This window comes from Thalassophryne amazonica, chromosome 1 (genome assembly GCF_902500255.1).
Source record: "Thalassophryne amazonica chromosome 1, fThaAma1.1, whole genome shotgun sequence".
Lineage (NCBI taxonomy): Eukaryota > Metazoa > Chordata > Actinopteri > Batrachoidiformes > Batrachoididae > Thalassophryne > Thalassophryne amazonica.
In genome coordinates, this window is record NC_047103.1 from 82184441 (window position 1) to 82204326 (window position 19886).

Below are 19886 nucleotides of genomic sequence, written 5' to 3' on the forward strand. Positions count from 1 at the left end.
GTTTGTCTAAGCTTTGTGTCGAAGGCTTAAATAAACTTAAAAACTCTGTGCATTTTATCTTGCTTAAGGCTGAATTATTCTAAAGTGTTGTGTCATTTTCTAGCATATCACTTGCAATTAGTTTGTGTTATCTAAAAGACGACATCCTGAGAAGACTAAAGACGAGCCGCGACAGTAACATCTCATTATAATCGTTAAGATGCGCTGTGCTGCGGCAATGAGACACAATGACACACAGGGACACAAAGTGACACACAGTGTTTACGAATAGGTTGCACAATGTTCACAACTAGTTCACAAAATTAATGCGGGCCAGACGTTTTGAACATTTCAAAATTTTCTTTGGGCACTGGCATGCAGCCACGCACAGTTTACAATGGTATACAACAAGTATACTCACTGGCACACCAGATTGCGTGCCAGTGCGAGGATCAAATTCGTGTAAGTGTCAAGGCACCTTCAGAATGAACATGGCCTGAAAATTCCTCAGGCCGGATGAAATTTTTGGTAGAAGAGAGTGCAGCATAGTGCTCACAACCAGTGCTTGGTGAGATACAGGAGGCGCCCAGCTCTGAGATGACCCACAGAGCGCAGAACCTCACCTCAGAGTGCACTCCAACCCCAAGCAGAGTAGTCCTGCAAAATTGGATCAAGTGGCCTCCAGAAAATCAGCACAGGCTGTGTCAACAGTTTGATGAGGACACAACTAGAATCAACACAGCGATGAAAGGAGATGCAGAAGGCCAACTCCAGAATATGACCACCATCATCACAAGCTTCACGGGTGAGAGGTTTGGTGTTGAGGTGCCCAAGACATCCAAGTCCATCTACAGCAAAAACCATCCAAGTCCATCTACAGCAAAAACCATAGGGCGCACAAGATCCAGCAACTATACAGCAACTACGCAGCATCCGCAGCAATTCAAGGCAGCAGCTGAGGAGAAAAAGCCCCCACTCACTGAACTCTGTCATACCATCCGGAGGAAGTTCATAACCCTGCGTAGAGCAGAATGGCACAGGAGGCATCGCATCAAGATGGCCAGGAAGCGAGCCTCATTCTTAGCTGACCCTTTTGGCTTCATAAAGTGGCTGCTGGATTGGTCCAAGTAAGAGCTAGATCTATTCCTGCATAACACCCTGAGTGATCCAGACCAACTAAAAGAACTAGGACTGCAGACCACCTTCATGGATGTACCAGCCCCCCTGGTGGAGTAGTGGAGTTCAACACTTCAGAGCCTATGTGGAAAGAAGTCCAGGAGGTGGTAACAGCAGCCAGAGGCAGCTCTGCTCCAGGTTGCAGTCAAGTACCCTACAAAGTGTGCAAACACTGCCCAGTCCAAATCCAATGGATGATGTTGAGAGTGATTTGGAGAAAAGGGACCATAGCAAAACACTAGAAGCAGGCGGAAGGTGTTTAGATTCCAAAGGAGGAGAATTCACCCAAGCTGGAGCAATTCCAGACCATTTCACTTCTCACTGTGGAGGGAAAGATCTTTTTAGTGTCATAGCCAGAAGGATGACCAACTTCTTTCTGAAGAACAATTACATCAACAATTCAGTACAGAAGGGTGGCAACTCTGGACTGTCAGGGTCCCTAGAACACACTGGAGTGGTCACACAGTTGATCAAGGAAGGTGCAAGAGGGATGTGGAGACCTTTGGTTGGACCTCGCCAATGCATATGGGTCGAAACCCATAAGCTGAGATTTCCCTGGAGCGACACCTTATTCCCCATAAGATCAAAGTCCTCATCCTGAATTACTATGATAACTTCAGACGGAGAGTTACAACCCCAATTCCGATGAAGTTGAAACATTGTGTAAAATGTAAATAAAAACAGAATACAATGATTTGCAAATCCTCTTCAACCTATATTTAATTGAATACACCACAAAGACAAGATATTTAATGTTCAAACTGATAAACTTTATTGTTTTTGATGTACGACTTCAGTTTTTCAACAGTCCGGGGTTTCCGTTGTCGTATTTTGCACTTCATAATGCGGCACATTTTCAATAGGTGACATGTCTGGACTGCACGCAGGCCACTCTAGTACCCGCACTCTTTTATTACAAAGCCACGCTGTTGTAACACGTGCAGAATGTGGCTTGGCATTGTCTTGCAGAAATAAACAGGGATGTCCCTGAAAAAGGGATGGCAGCATGTGTTGGTCCAAAACCTGGATGAACCTTTCAGCATTGATGGTGCCATCACAGATGTTTAAGTTGCCCATGCCATGAGCACTAACACACCCCCATACCATCACAGATGCCAGCTTTTGAACTTTGCCCTGGTAACAGTCTGGATAGTCTGTTTCCTCTTTTGTCTGGAGGACACGACATCCATGATTTCCAAAAAAAATTTGAAATGTGGACTCATTAGACCACAGCACACTTTTCCACTTTGCGCCTGTCCATTTCAAATGAGCTCGGGCCCAGAGAAGGCAGCAGCGTTTCTGGATGTTGTTGATGTATGACTTTCGCTTTGCATGGTAGAGTTTTAACTTGCACTTGTAGATGTGTTCCTGAGCCCATGTGGTAAGATCCTTTATACAATGTCAATTTTTAATGTAGTGCCGCCTGAGGGATCGAAGGTCACAGGCATTCAATGTTGGTTTTTGACCTTGCCGCTTATGTGTAGAAAATTCTCCAGATTCTCTGAATCTTCTGATTATATTATGGACTGTAGATGAGCGAATCGCTAAATTCCTTGTAACTGAATGTTGAGAAACATTGTTCTTAAATTGTTGGACTATTTTTTCATGCAGTTGTTCACAAAGTGGTCATCCTCGCCCCATCTTTGCTTGTGAACAGCTGAGCCTTTGGGAATGCTCCTTTTATACCCAATCACGACACTCACTTGTTTCCAATTAGGTGTTCTTTCAGCATTAATCAACTTTCCCAGTCTTTTGTTGCCCCGTCCTAACTTTTTTCAAACGTGTTGCAGGTATCCATTTCAAAATAAGCAAATATTTACACAAAAACAAAAAGGTCTATCAGTTTGAACATTAAATATCTTGTCTTTGTTGTGTATTCAATTGAATATAGGTTGAAGAAGATTTGCAAATCATTGTATTGTTTTTATTTACATTTTACACAATGTCCCAACTTTATTGGAAATGGCATTGTACATCAGGAAGCTCAACATCTGACTCGTATGGGCTTGAAATAGGTACCCCAATATGTGTCACTGATTTCAAACTGCAGCTCTTTTCGACGTGCGGTGCCGTGACATGTCAATCATCTGTGTCCAATCAGATTTCAGTGCAGTGCAACCTTGGCCTCTCCTCTAGCTCTGCCCATGCCAGGAAGTGTTCAACATTTGACATTTCCTGTTTCACTGTGGACTCAAAATTTGCCACTTCCCATTTTAGTCTCAACTTGCCACCGAATTCCAGCGAGAGCCCACGAGATCTCGGCTTGTGGGATCCAGGAAATGTTTGACATTTCCTGCTTCACTGTGGACTCAAAATTTGGCACTTCCTGTTTGGGACTCCCTGTACCATGAGTGAGCTTCACACCACTGCACGTTGCTTCGCTCGTAATATTAGGTCGCTTTTGACCAGGGTCAGAAAATTTGTAGAAATCTGAAAATTGCTGGATGCAATCCTTTTACCACCAGCATGGACTCCCAAAATTTCCTGTATATTTGTATTGTCAAGTGTGTTGGGAGCATGGCCCAAGCAGAGGGTAACCCCTCTGAGTCTGGTCTGCTTGAGGTTTCTTCCTAAAATCATCAGAGAGCGTTTTTTCTTAGGGCTCCTTCACACATAGTGCGAATTTGGTCGATTTGCACATAAAGTGTGCAGGATCATATACAAAACATGTAAAATTGTAGCTGCTTTCAATGCCTTTGTACACCTGTTGCTATAACTATTACAAAGTGTGCGCTGTGTGAGGCCATAGAACCCTCCCACGGCAGATGTCGGCCAAATTCCAGGTGACATGCATGAACATCTACATCACCGCTGGCATGGCACTTAGAAAATGTGTGACCATTCACACTATTAACATGACAGCAGTCTGCATACAATCACTGTCGAGGTGAATGTGAAGTTTGTCTAAGTGCCCCACGACTGTGAAGTTGCTGAGTGCAAAGGTGGCATGCCAGAGTGTCGGCCCCCACCCCCCCAACACATCTGTGCGTGTGGTTCGTGCGCCCCGCAGGCAAGGCATCTCTCATTTGATCACAGAGTGACATCTTGGTCTGTGCGCTGACAGGACAGGGGGCATGGTTGGCTGCCCAGAGCTGTTGAGAAACCTCTGGTTCTGGACATCACAGCTGCAGCACACATCCTGTGTTTTGATGACATGTGCGTGTGTGCTTGTGTGGAAATACATAAAAACATATATTGCTTTTGCGATGGGCTGGAGAAAAGGATTGTCACTTCATTTGGACATGCAGCAGGCGATCTGAATGTCACATCTGACAGGACATGCGTGTCAGGCCGTGAGCGGCGCGCCACAGGACCACGACAACCCAACAGTGCCACAAATACGCCACTTTCAGTCATGTATCAGCAGAAATACGCCATGCCAAATACCATTTGGTCAGTTATCACAGTGCTTTTATTTTTTTTTAGAAAATACATTTATCTGCTTGTTGATTTTAGCCATTTCACGTTCCTGTTATAAGACCGTGATTGTAGCGCAGTGGTAAAGTTTCCATCTGGTAATCAGAGCATGTGGGTTTGAATCCCGTGGCATTTTTTCTCTTTTTATTTAACCAGGGTTATTTAACTGCGGGCTTCTGTACCGCATCCCCTTTTATGCATTACTTATATCAACCCAGTGATATGCACTAATTATACAGCTGGATTTTATTTGATTTTCCTCCACATCAGCTGCGCGATGTGGTGCACCACGTCACATAAAACAGTGTGAGCAGCTGTGTTCCTGCTCAAAAGAGACCGCTGCTTGCACAAACCATCGCACCGGGATCGTGCACGCCTGCCCGTCGGTGCTATGTTTCATGGTTCGCTCATATGAGCTGTTTCGTCATGAGTTGCCCTGAGTTGTACATATTTGCACTATGTGTGAAGGGGCCCTTACCACTCTTGCCTGTGTGCTTGCTCTAGGGGTTGGTAAGGTTAGACCTTACTTGTGTGAAGCGCCTTGAGACAGCTTTGTTGTGATTTGGCGCTATATAAATTAAATGAATTAAATTGAATTGAACCATTCTAAACAACATACTAAAAGTCCCCATGTACTGTATCCTCTTTGAGCTCTTGGTATGACGAAATGATGCCATGAGAGTCGAAAATAGTGTTTCACACATTTATCATTTAATTATTTACAGTGGTATGTGTATCTTCATTGTTTCACAGACAAGACTTCTTCAAAATGAAACAGATATTATGATTTCAAGTAGATGCCTTGACGTTATTGTGGGATCATAACATCATTGTGAAACCATGACATTGTGTATCTCCTTTTTTAAGCGAATCATGTTTTTTGTCCGTTTTTTTGTCCAGAGGATGTTGAGAAGTGAAAATTACGAGGCTCGTCAAAGGTAAACACTGTCATCATGGATGAAGAGATCATTTGCTTTTTGTGTGATAAAGAACTGTTAGCAGAGGAGGCAGTCACTGTGACCAGAGGACTGGACAAAATTTAAAAAAGCAGCGTGCAATGAGGGGACAGAATCACAGAGAGGTTAACTGGCCTTTCATCTATTAATGTGCATACAATATGTTGCAAAATCTGTACACGACAATCTAGTATTGTGTCCATGCTTCATCCTTCGCCAAAAAACTAAAAACCCTGAGATCATCACTGCCACCATTTAACTTTAAACAGCACTGCCTGTTTTGTGGTGATGACTGTGACATATCAGTGGAAACAAAAAAAGCCTCTGGGCAGGTGGAAAGATGATTTAAATTCCAATTCACTGGCTGATCCTCATCAGATGGCTGATGAGGATTATTTTGATGAATGTGACTTCATCCATGATATTTATGCAGTAAAATGACAAGCGCCTTAATAACCTTTCATGTAAGCACAGTCTGATTCCAACCATAATATTATATTGTGGTATAATATATATTGCTCAGTGTGTAAAATTGACAACTGAATTGGATGGAGACTACTAATGACACTTGGGCTGGGTTTGCAACAGGTAAAAGATAAGGTCTGTTATGTTTTTAGTTTGAGTAAACTCAAAAATCCTTTCCAGCCGGCAGCCTCGAGTTTTTAAGTAGATATGCAACGATACCACCTTTTTCCACACCGAGTACAACTATGAGTACTTACATTTGGGTATGCGTCAATACAGAATACCGATACGAATACTTAATGATACCATTACAGTTATATAATGACTTTGAAAACATGTTTTATTCATCCGTTGTTCCTTACTGTTTGACTGTAACTGCTATCAATATCATTAGCTTTGTTTTTATTTACGAACATTTCACTTAAATCATGTAACATCATTTTTTTGACTACAACAAATTGTCCTTTGATATTAACCGTGTTTCTTAACAAAAATGACACTGCCAGACATCTCACTGATATGTAACCTGTGGACTTCAGCACTACAAAATATAACACCAGGAACTGAACTGAAACTGTACATCACTAACTTTTCTTATATCTGTGAGCACCAGTGTTGCCACAGATACTTTGAAAAAGTAATCCAATTACTAATTACTCCTTGAAAAACTTAGTTATATAACTGATCACTCAATTTTAAAAGTAACTAAGTTAGATTACTAGTTACTTTATTCGTTACGTTTAGCAGCTGCTGACAACACCCTCTGCCACCTCAACATGAAAATGATAACCAGTTTGGCCAATACTCACTTTATAGTAACCCTTCTGTGACTTCAATAAACATAAAAACTTGTTTTATAAAAAATAAAATAGACATTTTTCTTGACCTCATACTGAAATGTTGACAGCACTGTAACAGTAAAACCTACAATTTATACAAGTAATCTACATTGTTTATAAATGTAACTATTAAATTCTTTCTAACATTTAAATTCTTTCTCAACATTTTAATTGTTAAAATTATTATTTTTATAGTATTACTAGTATGAAAAATTGCCTTCAGAAGTGGACCTTTAATCTAACGGTGCAGAGAGGAAGCACACCCCCTCCCCTGTTTCCATCTGGATTCGCCCGTGGATGGCCGTCTGTGCAGGAAGAATTGACAATATATTTATGGAGCACGAGCAAATTGACAGGTAGGGATTTTTTTTTTTTTTTTTACATTTTTCAGCATTTCTTTTTACTTCATGTCATCCTCAGAAAGAGACTTTTGGCGCATTTGGGTGGAAAAAAAAATTAAGCATTAGCATTTGTCAATGCGTGCGGAGCAGCTGTTTTTAGCGAGGACACACATGGAGCGGCACAGAGTTTTAAAGAAAAAAAAAGCATAAAAATGTCTTTGTAAAGCTCAGTGCAGGTGTGCTGCCATCACTGCATTTTAAGAGATGGCAACTGTTCTCAACTCTGAGCTGTGCTGCAGAAAACAGATGAAAAGCTCGCAGCATCAAATGCTTCGTGGGCAAAGTGGGCAGTTCCATTGAACTGCGACCTCCACCCGCCCACAAGCTGCTGCGATCGACACACAATACAAACACAATGCATTGAGATGTTGACATCACGCTGATGCAATGGGGTATTGGGTGTCTAGTACTGGAGCAGTTTTATGATTACAAGTACAAGTAAACACACAGGGGATCAGTGCATCCCTATTTTTAAATGTCTGTACCTTTTCTTTTTTTGACAGTATAATATGATGGTGTGGGAGGCTTTGCTGTTTTAGAACTTGGGTGACGGTATAATCGATGGAACCATGAACTCTACTCTCTGCCAGTCAATTTTCCAGAAGAACATTCAGTTATCAGTCTCATCTGAAACTCAAAAGTTTGGTTGTGCAGCAAGACAAAGAGCCAAAGCAGAGCAGCAAGTCAGCATTTCCACGTTTTAAAAGAAACAAAGTTAAGGTTCTGGAGTGCTTTCATCAAAGTCCTGAATCACACTCAGATGATGTGAAATCCATTTTGCAGTCCTAAAGAAAGTGAAGAAAGAAATAAAAGGATAAATTCGGAGGTATGGCAGATTCAGATCACTAGCTAAATGTATTTAACTCTTTCATGCCCCAGGGAACACCTCTTCACAATCTTTTCACCTTTTGAGTTTCAGCATCCAAGAGACTGGACCTCCACCTTCCTCTACCAATTAGCAGAGGAACAAAACTGAGCAATGGTACAAATACAGATAGGGAACAGGCAAAAACATTTTAATTCCTATCTATATCTGAAATACTTTTGACACTCATGAAAACATTTTTTTCTCACACACACATTTTTCAAGCACATTTGAAACTTGTAATGTAAAAATTTTCCAGTGTCATCATAGATGGTCTACAGGCATTCGGAAGAAGAGCAGGACTGCCAGAGGGCTGCTGTTGTCTGTATCACTGCAAACCATATTTGCACTTGTCAGTGGCCAAAGCCAACCGTCAGATGTTAGCTACGCATCCAGCAGCAGATTCCTGTAGTGCCTCGTCGGAAATAAATAAAAGGATAAATTCTGAGGTACGGCAGATTCAGATCACTAGCTAAATGTATTTAACTCTTTCATGCCCTAGGGAACACTTCTTCACAAACTTTTCACCTTTTGAGTTTCACCATCCAAGAGACTGGACCTCCACCTTCCTCTACCAGTTAGCAGAGGAACTAAACTGAGCAAAGGTACAAATACAGATCAAGAACAGGCAAAAACATATTGTAATTACTATCTATAGCCAAAATACTTTTGACAGTCATGAAAACATTTTTTTCTCACACACACATTTTTTAAACACATTTGAAACTTGTACTGTAAACAGACACTTGTAAGAACAGTAGGACTGCCAGAGGGCTGCTGTTGTGTGTATCACTTCAAACCATATTTGCACTTGTCAATGGTTAAAGCCAACCGTCGGATGTTGGCTACACATCCTGCAGCAGATTCCTGTAGTGCCTCATCGTCGGAGCCCATCATGGCGATCAGCGGCTATGGGAGAACACAACACAGGGTAGGGTTGGTCTGTGAAAAGTAAAAAGCAGGAACAGACTCCACATCAACTTCAATCAACTTTTTTTTTATATAGCGCCAAATCACAACAAACAGTTGCCCCAAGGCGCTCCATATTGTAAGGCAAGGCCATACAATAATTATGTAAAACCCCAACGGTCAAAACGACCCCCTATGAGCAAGCACTTGGCCACAGTGGGAAGGAAAAACTCCCTTTTAACAGGAAGAAACCTCCAGCAGAACCAGGATCAGGGAGGGGCAGTCTTCTGCTGAGACTGGTTGGGGCTGAGGGAAAAAACCAGGAAAAAGACATGCCGTGAAGGGGGGCAGAGATCGATCACTAATGATTAAATGCAGAGTGATGCATACGGAGCAAAAAGAGAAAGAAACAGTGCATCATGGGAACCCCCCCACAATCTACGTCTAAAGCAGCATAACCAAGAGATGGTCCAGGGTCACCCGATCCAGCCCTAACTATAAGCCTTAGCGAAAAGGAAAGTTTTAAGCCTAATCTTAAAAGTAGAGAGGGTATCTGTCTCCCTGATCTGAATTGGGAGCTGGTTCCACAGGAGAGGAGCCTGAAAGCTGAAGGCTCTGCCTCCCATTCTACTCTTACAAACCCTAGGAACTACAAGTAAGCCCGCAGTCTGAGAGCGAAGCGCTCTAATGGGGTAATATGGTACTACGAGGTCCCTAAGATAAGATGGGACCTGATTATTCAAAACCTTATAAGTAAGAAGAAGAATTTTAAATTCTATTCTAGAATTAACAGGAAGCCAATGAAGAGAGGCCAACACGGGTGAGATATGCTCTCTCCTGCTAGTCCCCGTCAGTACTCTAGCTGCAGCATTCTGAACCAACTGAAGGCTTTTTAGGGAACTTTTAGGACAACCTGATAATAATGAATTACAATAGTCCAGCCTAGAGGAAATAAATGCATGAATTAGTTTTTCAGCATCACTCTGAGACAAGACCTTTCTGATTTTAGAGATATTGCGTAAATGCAAAAAGGCAGTCCTACATATTTGTTTAATATGCGCTTTGAATGACATATCCTGATCAAAAATGACTCCAAGATTTCTCACAGTATTACTAGAGATCAGGGAAATGCCATCCAGAGTAACGATCTGGTTAGACACCATGCTTCTAAGTACAATAACTTCAGTTTTATCTGAGTTTAAAAGCAGGAAATTAGAGGTCATCCATGTCTTTATGTCTGTAAGACAATCCTGCAGTTTAGCTAATTGGTGTGTATCCTCTGGCTTCATGGATAGATAAAGCTGGGTATCATCTGCGTAACAATGAAAATTTAAGCAATACCGTCTAATAATACTGCCTAAGTGAAGCATGTATAAAGTGAATAAAATTGGTCCTAGCACAGAACCTTGTGGAACTCCATAATTAACTTTAGTCTGTGAAGAAGATTCCCCATTTACATGAACAAACTGTAATCTATTAGACAAATATGATTCAAACCACCGCAGCGCAGTGCCTTTAATACCTATGACATGCTCTAATCTCTGTAATAAAATTTTATGGTCAACAGTATCAAAAGCAGCACTGAGGTCCAACAGAACAAGCACAGAGATAAGTCCACTGTCCGAAGCCATAAGAAGATCATTTGTAACCTTCACTAATGCTGTTTCTGTACTATGATGAATTCTAAAACCTGACTGAAACTCTTCAAATAGACCATTCCTCTGCAGGTGATCAGTTAGCTGTTTTACAACTACCCTCTCAAGAATCTTTGAGAGAAAAGGAAGGTTGGAGATTGGCCTATAATTAGCTAAGATAGCTGGGTCAAGTGATGGCTTTTTAAGTAATGGTTTAATTACTGCCACCTTAAAGGCCTGTGGTACATAACCAACTAACAAAGATAGATTGATCATATTTAAGATTGAAGCATTAAATAATGGTAGGACTTCCTTGAGCAGCCTGGCAGGAATAGGGTCTAATAAACATGTTGATGGTTTGGATGAAGTAACTAATGAAAATAACTCAGACAGAACAATCGGAGAGAAAGAGTCTAACCAAATACCGGCATCACTGAAAGCAGCCAAAGATAACGATACATCTTTGGGATGGTTATGAGTAATTTTTTCTCTAATAGTCAAAATTTTGTTAGCAAAGAAAGTCATGAAGTCATTACTAGTTAAAGTTAATGGAATACTCAGCTCAATAGAGCTCTGACTCTTTGTCAGCCTGGCTACAGTGCTGAAAAGAAACCTGAGGTTATTCTTATTTTCTTCAATTAGTGATGAGTAGAAAGGTGTCCTAGCTTTACGGAGGGCTTTTTTATAGAGCAACAGACTCTTTTTCCAGGCTAAGTGAAGATCTTCTAAATTAGTGAGACGCCATTTCCTCTCCAACTTACGGGTTATCTGCTTTAAGCTACGAGTTTGTGAGTTATACCACGGAGTCAGACACTTCTGATTTAAAGCTCTCTTTTTCAGAGGAGCTACAGCATCCAAAGTTGTCTTCAAAGAGGATGTAAAACTATTGACGAGATACTCTAACTCCCTTACAGAGTTTAGGTAGCTACTCTGCTCTGTGTTGGTATATGACATTAGAGAACATAAAGAAGGAATCATATCCTTAAACCTAGTTACAGCGCTTTCTGAAAGACTTCTAGTGTAATGAAACTTATTCCCCACTGCAGAGTAGTCCATCAGGGTAAATGTAAATGTTATTAAAAAATGATCAGACAGAAGGGAGTTTTCAGGGAATACTGTTAAGTCTTCTATTTCCATACCATAAGTCAGAACAAGATCTAAGATATGATTAAAGTGGTGGGTGGACTCATTTACTTTTTGAGCAAAGCCGATAGAGTCTAATAATAGATTAAATGCAGTGTTGAGGCTGTCATTCTCAGCATCTGTGTGGATGTTAAAATCGCCCACTATAATTATCTTATCTGAGCTAAGCACTAAGTCAGACAAAAGGTCTGAAAATTCACAGAGAAACTCACAGTAACGACCAGGTGGACGATAGATAATAACAAATAAAACTGGTTTTTGGGACTTCCAATTTGGATGGACAAGACTAAGAGACAAGCTTTCAAATGAATTAAAGCTCTGTCTAGGTTTTTGATTAATTAATAAGCTGGAATGGAAGATTGCTGCTAATCCTCCACCACGGCCCGTGCTACGAGCATTCTGACAGTTAGTGTGACTCGGGGGTGTTGACTCATTTAAACTAACATATTCATCCTGCTGTAACCAGGTTTCTGTTAGGCAGAATAAATCAATACGTTGATCAATTATTATATCATTTACTAACAGGGACTTAGAAGAGAGAGACCTAATGTTTAATAGACCACATTTAACTGTTTTAGTCTGTGGTGCAATTGAAGGTGCTATATTATTTTTTCTTTTTGAATTTTGATGCTTAAATAGATTTTTGCTGGTTATTTGTGGTCTGGGAGCAGGCACCGTCTCTACGGGGATGGGGTAATGAGGGGATGGCAGGGGGAGAGAAGCTGCAGAGAGGTGTATAAGACCACAGCTCTGCCTCCTGGTCCCAACGCTGGACAGTCACAGTTTGGAGGATCCAAGAAAATTGGCCAGATTTCTAGAAATGAGAGCTGCTCCATCTAAAGTGGGATGGATGCCGTCTCTCCTAACAAGACCAGGTTTTCCCCAGAAGCTTTGCCAATTATCAATGAAGCCCACCTCATTTTTTGGACACCACTCAGACAGCCAGCAATTCAAGGAGAACATGCGGCTAAACATGTCACTCCCGGTCTGATTGGGGAGGGGCCCAGAGAAAACAACAGAGTCCGACATTGTTTTTGCAAAGTTACACACCGATTTAATGTTAATTTTAGTGACCTCCGATTGGCGTAACCGAGTGTCATTACTGCCGACGTGAATTACAATCTTACCAAATTTACGCTTAGCCTTAGCCAGCAATTTCAAATGTCCTTCGATGTCGCCTGCTCTGGCCCCCGGAAGACAATTGACAATGGTTGCTGGTGTCGCTAACTTCACATTTCTCAAAACAGAGTCGCCAATAACCAGAGTTTGATCCTCGGCGAGTGTATCGTCGAGTGGGGAAAAATGGTTAGAGATGTGAACGGGTTGATGGTGTACACGGGGCTTCTGTTTAGGGCTACGCTTCCTCCTCACAGTCACCCAGTCAGCCTGCTTTCCCGGCTGCCCGGGATCTGCCAGGGGGGAACTAACGGCGGCTAAGCTACCTTGGTCTGCACCGACTACAGGGGCCTGGCTAGCTGTAGAATTTTCCACGGTGCGGAGCCGAGTCTCCAATTCGCCCAGCCTGGCCTCCAAAGCTACGAATAAGCTGCACTTATTACAAGTACCGTTACTGCTAAAGGAGGCCGAGGAATAACTAAACATTTCACACCCAGAGCAGAAAAGTACGGGAGAGACAGGAGAAGCCGCCATGCTAAATCGGCTAAGAGCTAGTAGCTACGCAACCTAGCGGATTCCTAAAAACACACAAAGTGAATAATGTGTAAATAATTTAGAGGTGATTCAGCATAAGGAGTGCCCCAATCAAGGCACCAAACAGGCCATGAAGCAGCACAGGCAACGCACGACAACAGCGAACGCACGACAACAGCGAACGCACGACAACGGTGCTAAAATAAAATAAATAAATAAAAAAAATAAAAACGAAAGCGTTAGCAAGCTAGTTAGCTTGCCAACGCTGATGAAAGTTAGCTAATAAAAGTGCTCCGTCGCGATGTTTCGACCGTTAGAGGTCTTCCTTAGGCGTTGGAGCACAGTAAAAAAGTAAAAAGGTAAAAAAGTAAAAAAGTCTTGAAAAAGACTGTTAATTCAAGTCCAAAGCAGCAGGTAGCAGTCTCTGTGTAAACAGTCCCAACAGAGAGCCAAAATTCTGATGCAATCTCACTCCGAAGACCAAGTCAGCAAAGTCCATGTGTATGTGCAAAATGAAACAAAATATTACTCCAGGTATGTTTTTGACAAGAATATGTGGAAAGACATCCAATAGGTGATACAAATCAGAATCACATGCTGTTATCTCAGCAGCGGCCACTGCACTCTGCTACCAACAAGTGCTGCAAACATATACAGCGTGCTGTGACAGTGTCGTACTGCACTGGCACGTATCCCTCAATGTGCATGTGCATTAAGTGCGTATCCAACTGTAAACCTCTAAACCCTGCCTCAGCAAAGGAGTTACAGCTGTGAGCACACATGCCTCAGATGAAAGCCAAGTAAGGAAGGCTCAATATTAAAAACCTGAGTGTGAACCACACCACTCACAGCCTGACCATTGAGCCAAAGGTTACATTATATCCGACTATTAGTGGGTTCTATAATGGATTGCATTAGATCTCATGTCGAAGAAAGTTTTGCACTCTCTAGCTTTGGAAGTGTATTTTTTTAACATGAAATTAAAAGATTTTGGTACGTTGAAAGACTGGTGCATCATGCTGAGTGCCCAAAGGGGCAAAAACAAGGAACACACTGGCAATATACTGGGCTGAGCTTTTTTCCTCTGTTTTCTAATATTAATATAATATAATATAATACAGCCTTAACTGTCATTGTACATACATACAATGAAATTTCTCCTCTGTATTTAACCTATCCTAATTACAGTTAGACACAAACCAACCACTAGGAGCAGTGGCCAGCCAAAGACCAGTGCCCTTTGGCGTTGAGACGCTGCTTTGGTCAGGGGCAGAGAAAGGAGCAGACCCTAAATAAGCATGTTTTTTTATTATAGTGGAAGGAAACAGGAGCGATCAGAAGAAAAGCCACACAAACATGCAAAACATGCAAACTCCACACAGAAAGGACGGGAAGCAATCCCATGTCCTTCTTACTGTGAGGCATCAGTGCTAACCACTAAGCCACCGTGCTGCCATCTTAAGCAAAAAGCAGAGCATTATGTTTGTGGGTGGCTGTTCGGTTGAATCAAAATAAAACTAAGTATAGGCACAAATACAGTGCAGTGGATGAATGTAAATTTATTCAATATGTGCTCCTTTGCACAATCACAGTGCTGTGCCAATGAGGTTTGTGCAGCCACACTTGACAGCTATTTTGGACAGTCTTGTTTACATCCATAATAAACCAGCAGCAACATTACACCCCTGTGAGCACTTAAGAACAACCTCATCCTACACATGACATTTTAATAAGTGTAGTAATTGCTGAGATGTCTGAGTCACTTTTTTAGCCAGAAGTAAATCAAGATCTTAATAATCTGAATGAAAATGGACTTTGAAAACTTTTCCCGCACCTATGTCACATCCTGGTTGATTCTACAACCAATGCAGCAAGCAAACCCTAAAGTTCTCAATTGCCCTGAAACCAGGAACCAAACCAATTCAAAAGTTAACATCACCCACTGAATTATGACACCACTATTCCACAGGTCATTGTTCTATTACGGTCCCCCACGTTCCACATAAAGTGCAAAAACAGTATAAAACAGCTGAATCTGGTATGCCTCCTATCAGGCTGGTGTTACATTAGTCCTGCCATGCCTGCAGGGGGCGCACCTGTTGTGTGAGAGGTAAAAAGGAATGTGAAACAGAGTCCAGAAGAAGAAGTGTAGATGGAGCCGTTCTGTTCTTTTGTTTTAAGTGCCATTTTGTTCGGGACAGAGACAGTAGCAGTAACACCTGTAACGCAACAGTGTAAAACAAATGCTATAGCTTCTCAGGGAATCTTCCACTGACTCCTCTTTTGCTACACCATACTGCCGTGAACAATGATCAGGGGTTAACCCTGAAGTCCAACACAATTTCAGCCCTGGAGCAAGAAGAAGCTCCCCTGTGTGTCTCCCAAGAAAGCCTGGAGGTTTGACACGAAAGGTTAACATTGACGACCACGAAGGGACCACTTCACGTCAGTAAAGTTTCAGCGGTGAGCATACAACTCGGTGAAATAAACCGAGACAAGACAACAGACATACTAAACAAGTCGGCAACGAGCTAATACTAATGGCGGCTACTAAAAAGCGCAAAGAGATGGATGGACGGGCTCCACGACACTACAACCCGTTCATGACATTGACACAGGCTAATGAAGCTGCTGTAGAAGTAATTATGGACAAGGAGAAAGAAAACCAGGGCTATAAAAGATAAAACCTGTTTGTGTACGATGATGAATCCAATGAAATACAGTCAGAAAAGAAACACAGATTGTTAGTACAAATCCCTTCATTGAAGTGGCAGAGATGGCATCAGTGAGCCTGCAGAATTCAAGCACAAATCTTTTTACCCAAAGCCCATCTCCGGGATTTTGTCCACAGTACACCACTGCCTCCTTATTATCCTGGCCAAATGAGTCCCATTCTGGCTGCTCCAAGCTATAACCCATTCAGAGACATTTTACATGACATTCAAACAAGCCATTAAAGGGTGAGTGCTATGAGCCTCAGTTACAAACACATCAGTATAATGATGATCACGCTGCATCCGAGAGTGAAGAGGAAAGTGATCTGCGAGAAAATTCCCCACATTCCAGTGTAACGCAGTCCAGCAGCAGCATTATCAAGCTTCGGCGGCAGAGCTGACGAGCGCTGACGGCGGAGTGTCCAGCAGCAGCAGCCATGGAGTGTACGAGCCTCGATGGTGGGCTAATGTGCGCTGATGCACACAGTTTCCAGCAGCTCCAGAGTGTATGGGCCTTGACGGTGGGCTGACAAGCACCGATGGCCGGGTTTCCAGCCGCAGCCCCAGAGCGGATGGGCCTCAATGGCGGGCTGACGTGTGTTGACACGGGGAGTTTCTAGCAGTAGCAGCCACAGAGTGGTTGGGCCTCGATGGTGGGCTGACGAGCACTGACGGTGGGATTTCCAGCAGCAGCAGCCACAGAGTGGGCAGGCCTCAATGGCGGGCTGACGTGCGATGTCGCATGGAGTTCCCAGCAACAGCTGCGGGGCGGATGGCCACCAACAACGGGCTGATGAGCACCGACGGCCGGGTTTCCAGCAGCAGCAGCCGTGCCTCAACAGTGGGCTGAGAAGCAATGAAGGTGGGGTTTCCAGCAGCAGCAGCCGCGGAGCGGATGGGCCTCGATGGCAGGCTGACGAGCACCGACAGTGAGGTTTCCAGCAGCAGCAGCCGCGGAGCAGACAGGCCTCGATGGCGGGCTGACATGCGATGCCACGTGGATTTTCGAGCAACAGCCATGGGCGGATGCCATAGACAATGGGCTGACAAGCACCGGCGCTTCCTGCAGCAGCAGCTGCGGAGCGGACGGGCCTCGACGACACACTGATGATCATAGTAGGCAGTGGAGAGTGAAGGCAGCGAGGGCACTTATCTACCGGCGGGCCCGGGCTCTGGCTAGGCTTGTTCAGCCACTATCCAGTGGTGACGTAACATCAGGGACGAGCCCCCTGTGATCAGTCGGTGTAGTTACTACCCATAAGGTACAACCTTTTTCTTCCTAACTGTTCAGTATGCCCCAAAAAAAAAAAAAAAAAAAAAAAAAAATCCATAAGCAGTGAAACTCTGGATGAGATCAAACTTTGCTTGAATTTCATGTCAGAGGAACTCAGTGGAGTGGTGAAAAAACTGAACTGCTTTGTTTTATGAAGGAGGTTCGTGATCTCAAAAAAATCTTGCAAGAGAAAGACAATAAGATTAGATCAATGGAGAATTGTATTGATGATCTTGAGCAACAAATGAGGATGGAGGAAGTAATTGTTTCAGGACTGAACTGTTGTGTGGGCCGCTGAAGAGGAGGTACTGCTGGCCCACCACCACCAGTCGGCGCCCTGCTTGGAGTGCGGGCTTCAAGCATGAGAGGGGCACCGAGACAACAGAGAGTGACAGCTGTCACTCATTTACACCAGCTGTCACCAATCCCCACCTTCCGCCCGCGGGGAGTGTTTTTTCTGTGGCTCTCGTGAGCACATGTTAAAAGACTGCCCCAAACGATCAAACTCCAACGCCCATCCTTAGGAACTGGGCTAAGGGTGGGCCATAATATGTACACGGGGAAAACCCATAAATCAGCACGAATCCCAGTAACAATCCTGAGTGGGGATTTAACCCTTCACGCCCCAGCACTGGTAGACACGGGGTCAGAAGGGAATCTGCTGGATAGCAGATGGGCAAGGGAAGTAGGGCTTCCTCTGGTGGCTCTGCCTTCACCATTGAAGGTGCGAGCACTAGATGGCACTCTACTCCCGTTAATTACACATCAGACACAGCCCGTGACCTTGGTTGTGTCTGGGAATCACAGGGAGGAGATCGTGTTTTTTGTGACACCTTCTACCTCCCGAGTGATTTTGGGATTTCCATGGATGGTGAAGCACAATCCCCGGATTGATTGGCCGTCTGGGGTGGTGACGCAGTGGAGCGAAACCTGCCACCGGGAGTGTCTTGGATCCTCGGTTCCACCCGGAATCACAGCTAAAGAGGAGGTCAAAGTCCCCCCCAATCTGACGGCGGTGCCCGAGGTGTACCACGATCTTGCTGACGTCTTCAGCAAAGATCTGGCACTCACTCTTCCCCGCACCGACCGTACGATTGTGCCATCGATTTGATCTCGGGCGCTGAGTACCCGTCCAGTAGATTGTACAACCTCTCACGTCCGGAACGCGAATCGATGGAGACCTACATCCGGGACTCCTTAGCCGCCGGGTTGATTTGGAACTCCACCTCCCCGATGGGTGTGGGTTTCTTTTTTGTGGGTAAAAAAGACGGCGGACTCCATCCATGCATTGACTACAGAGGGCTGAACGAGATTACGGTTCGCAATCGATATCCGTTGCCCCTGTTGGATTCGGTGTTCACGCCCCTGTATGGAGCCAAAATGTTCACCAAACTAGATCTTAGGAATGCGTACCACCTGGTTCGGATCCGGAAGGGAGACGAATGGAAGACGGCATTTAACACCCCGTTAGGTCACTTTGAGTACCTGGTCATGCCGTTCGGCCTCACTAATGCCCCCGCGACGTTCCAAGCATTGGTTAATGACGTCTTGCGGGACTTCCTGCACCGGTTTGTCTTCGTATATCTGGATGATATACTCATCTTTTCTCCGGACCCTGAGACTCATGTCCAGCATGTACGTCAGGTCCTGCAGCGGTTACTAGAAAACCGGTTGTTTGTGAAGGGCGAGAAGTGTGAGTTCCACCGCACGTCTTTGTCCTTCCTGGGGTTTATCATCTCCTCCAACTCCGTCGCCCCGGATCCGGCCAAGGTTGCGGCGGTGAGAGATTGGCCCCAACCAACAAGCCGTAGGAAGCTGCAACAGTTCCTCGGCTGTGCAAATTTCTACCGGAGGTTCATTAAAGGTTACAGTCAGGTTGTTAGCCCCCTGACTGCCCTGACCTCCACTAAAGTCCCTTTCACCTGGTCGGATCGGTGTGAAGCCACGTTTAGGGAGTTGAAACGCCGGTTTTCGTCTGCACCAGTTCTGGTGCAGCCTGATCCTACTCGCCAGTTCATAGTGGAGGTGGACGCCTCTGACTCAGGGATAGGAGCCGTTCTGTCCCAGAGCGGGGAGTCCAACAAGGTTCTCCATCCATGTGCCTACTTTTCCCGCAGGTTGACCCCCGCTGAACGCAACTATGACGTGGGCAATCGGGAACTCCTCGCGGTGAAGGAGGCTCTTGAAGAGTGGAGACACCTGTTGGAGGGAGCTACGGTGCCTTTCACGGTTTTCACGGACCATCAGAACCTGGAGTACATCCGGACCGCCAAGCGGCTGAACCCCAGGCAAGCCCGCTGGTCCCTGTTCTTCGGACGCTTTGACTTCCGGATCACCTACCGTCCCGGGACTAGGAACCAACGATCCGACGCACTGTCCCGGGTGCACGAAGAGGAAGCCAAGGCCGAGTTGTCAGACCCCATCGAGACCATCGTTCCCGAGTCCACTGTCGTGGCCACCCTCAC

General features: G+C 44.2%; 1 protein-coding gene across 1 annotated transcript in view; it reads right to left on the bottom strand.

The window, feature by feature from the left end:
• Nucleotides 1-8447: 8447 nt before the first annotated feature.
• Nucleotides 8448-19886, bottom strand: part of armc4 (armadillo repeat containing 4) — a 342895-nt gene continuing 331456 nt past the window's right edge. Inside the window, exon 21 of the mRNA XM_034172024.1 lies at nucleotides 8448-9007. Coding sequence (XP_034027915.1) covers nucleotides 8888-9007 — 120 coding nt within the window. The 3' untranslated portion in view covers nucleotides 8448-8887. The remainder of the gene's footprint in view (nucleotides 9008-19886) is intronic.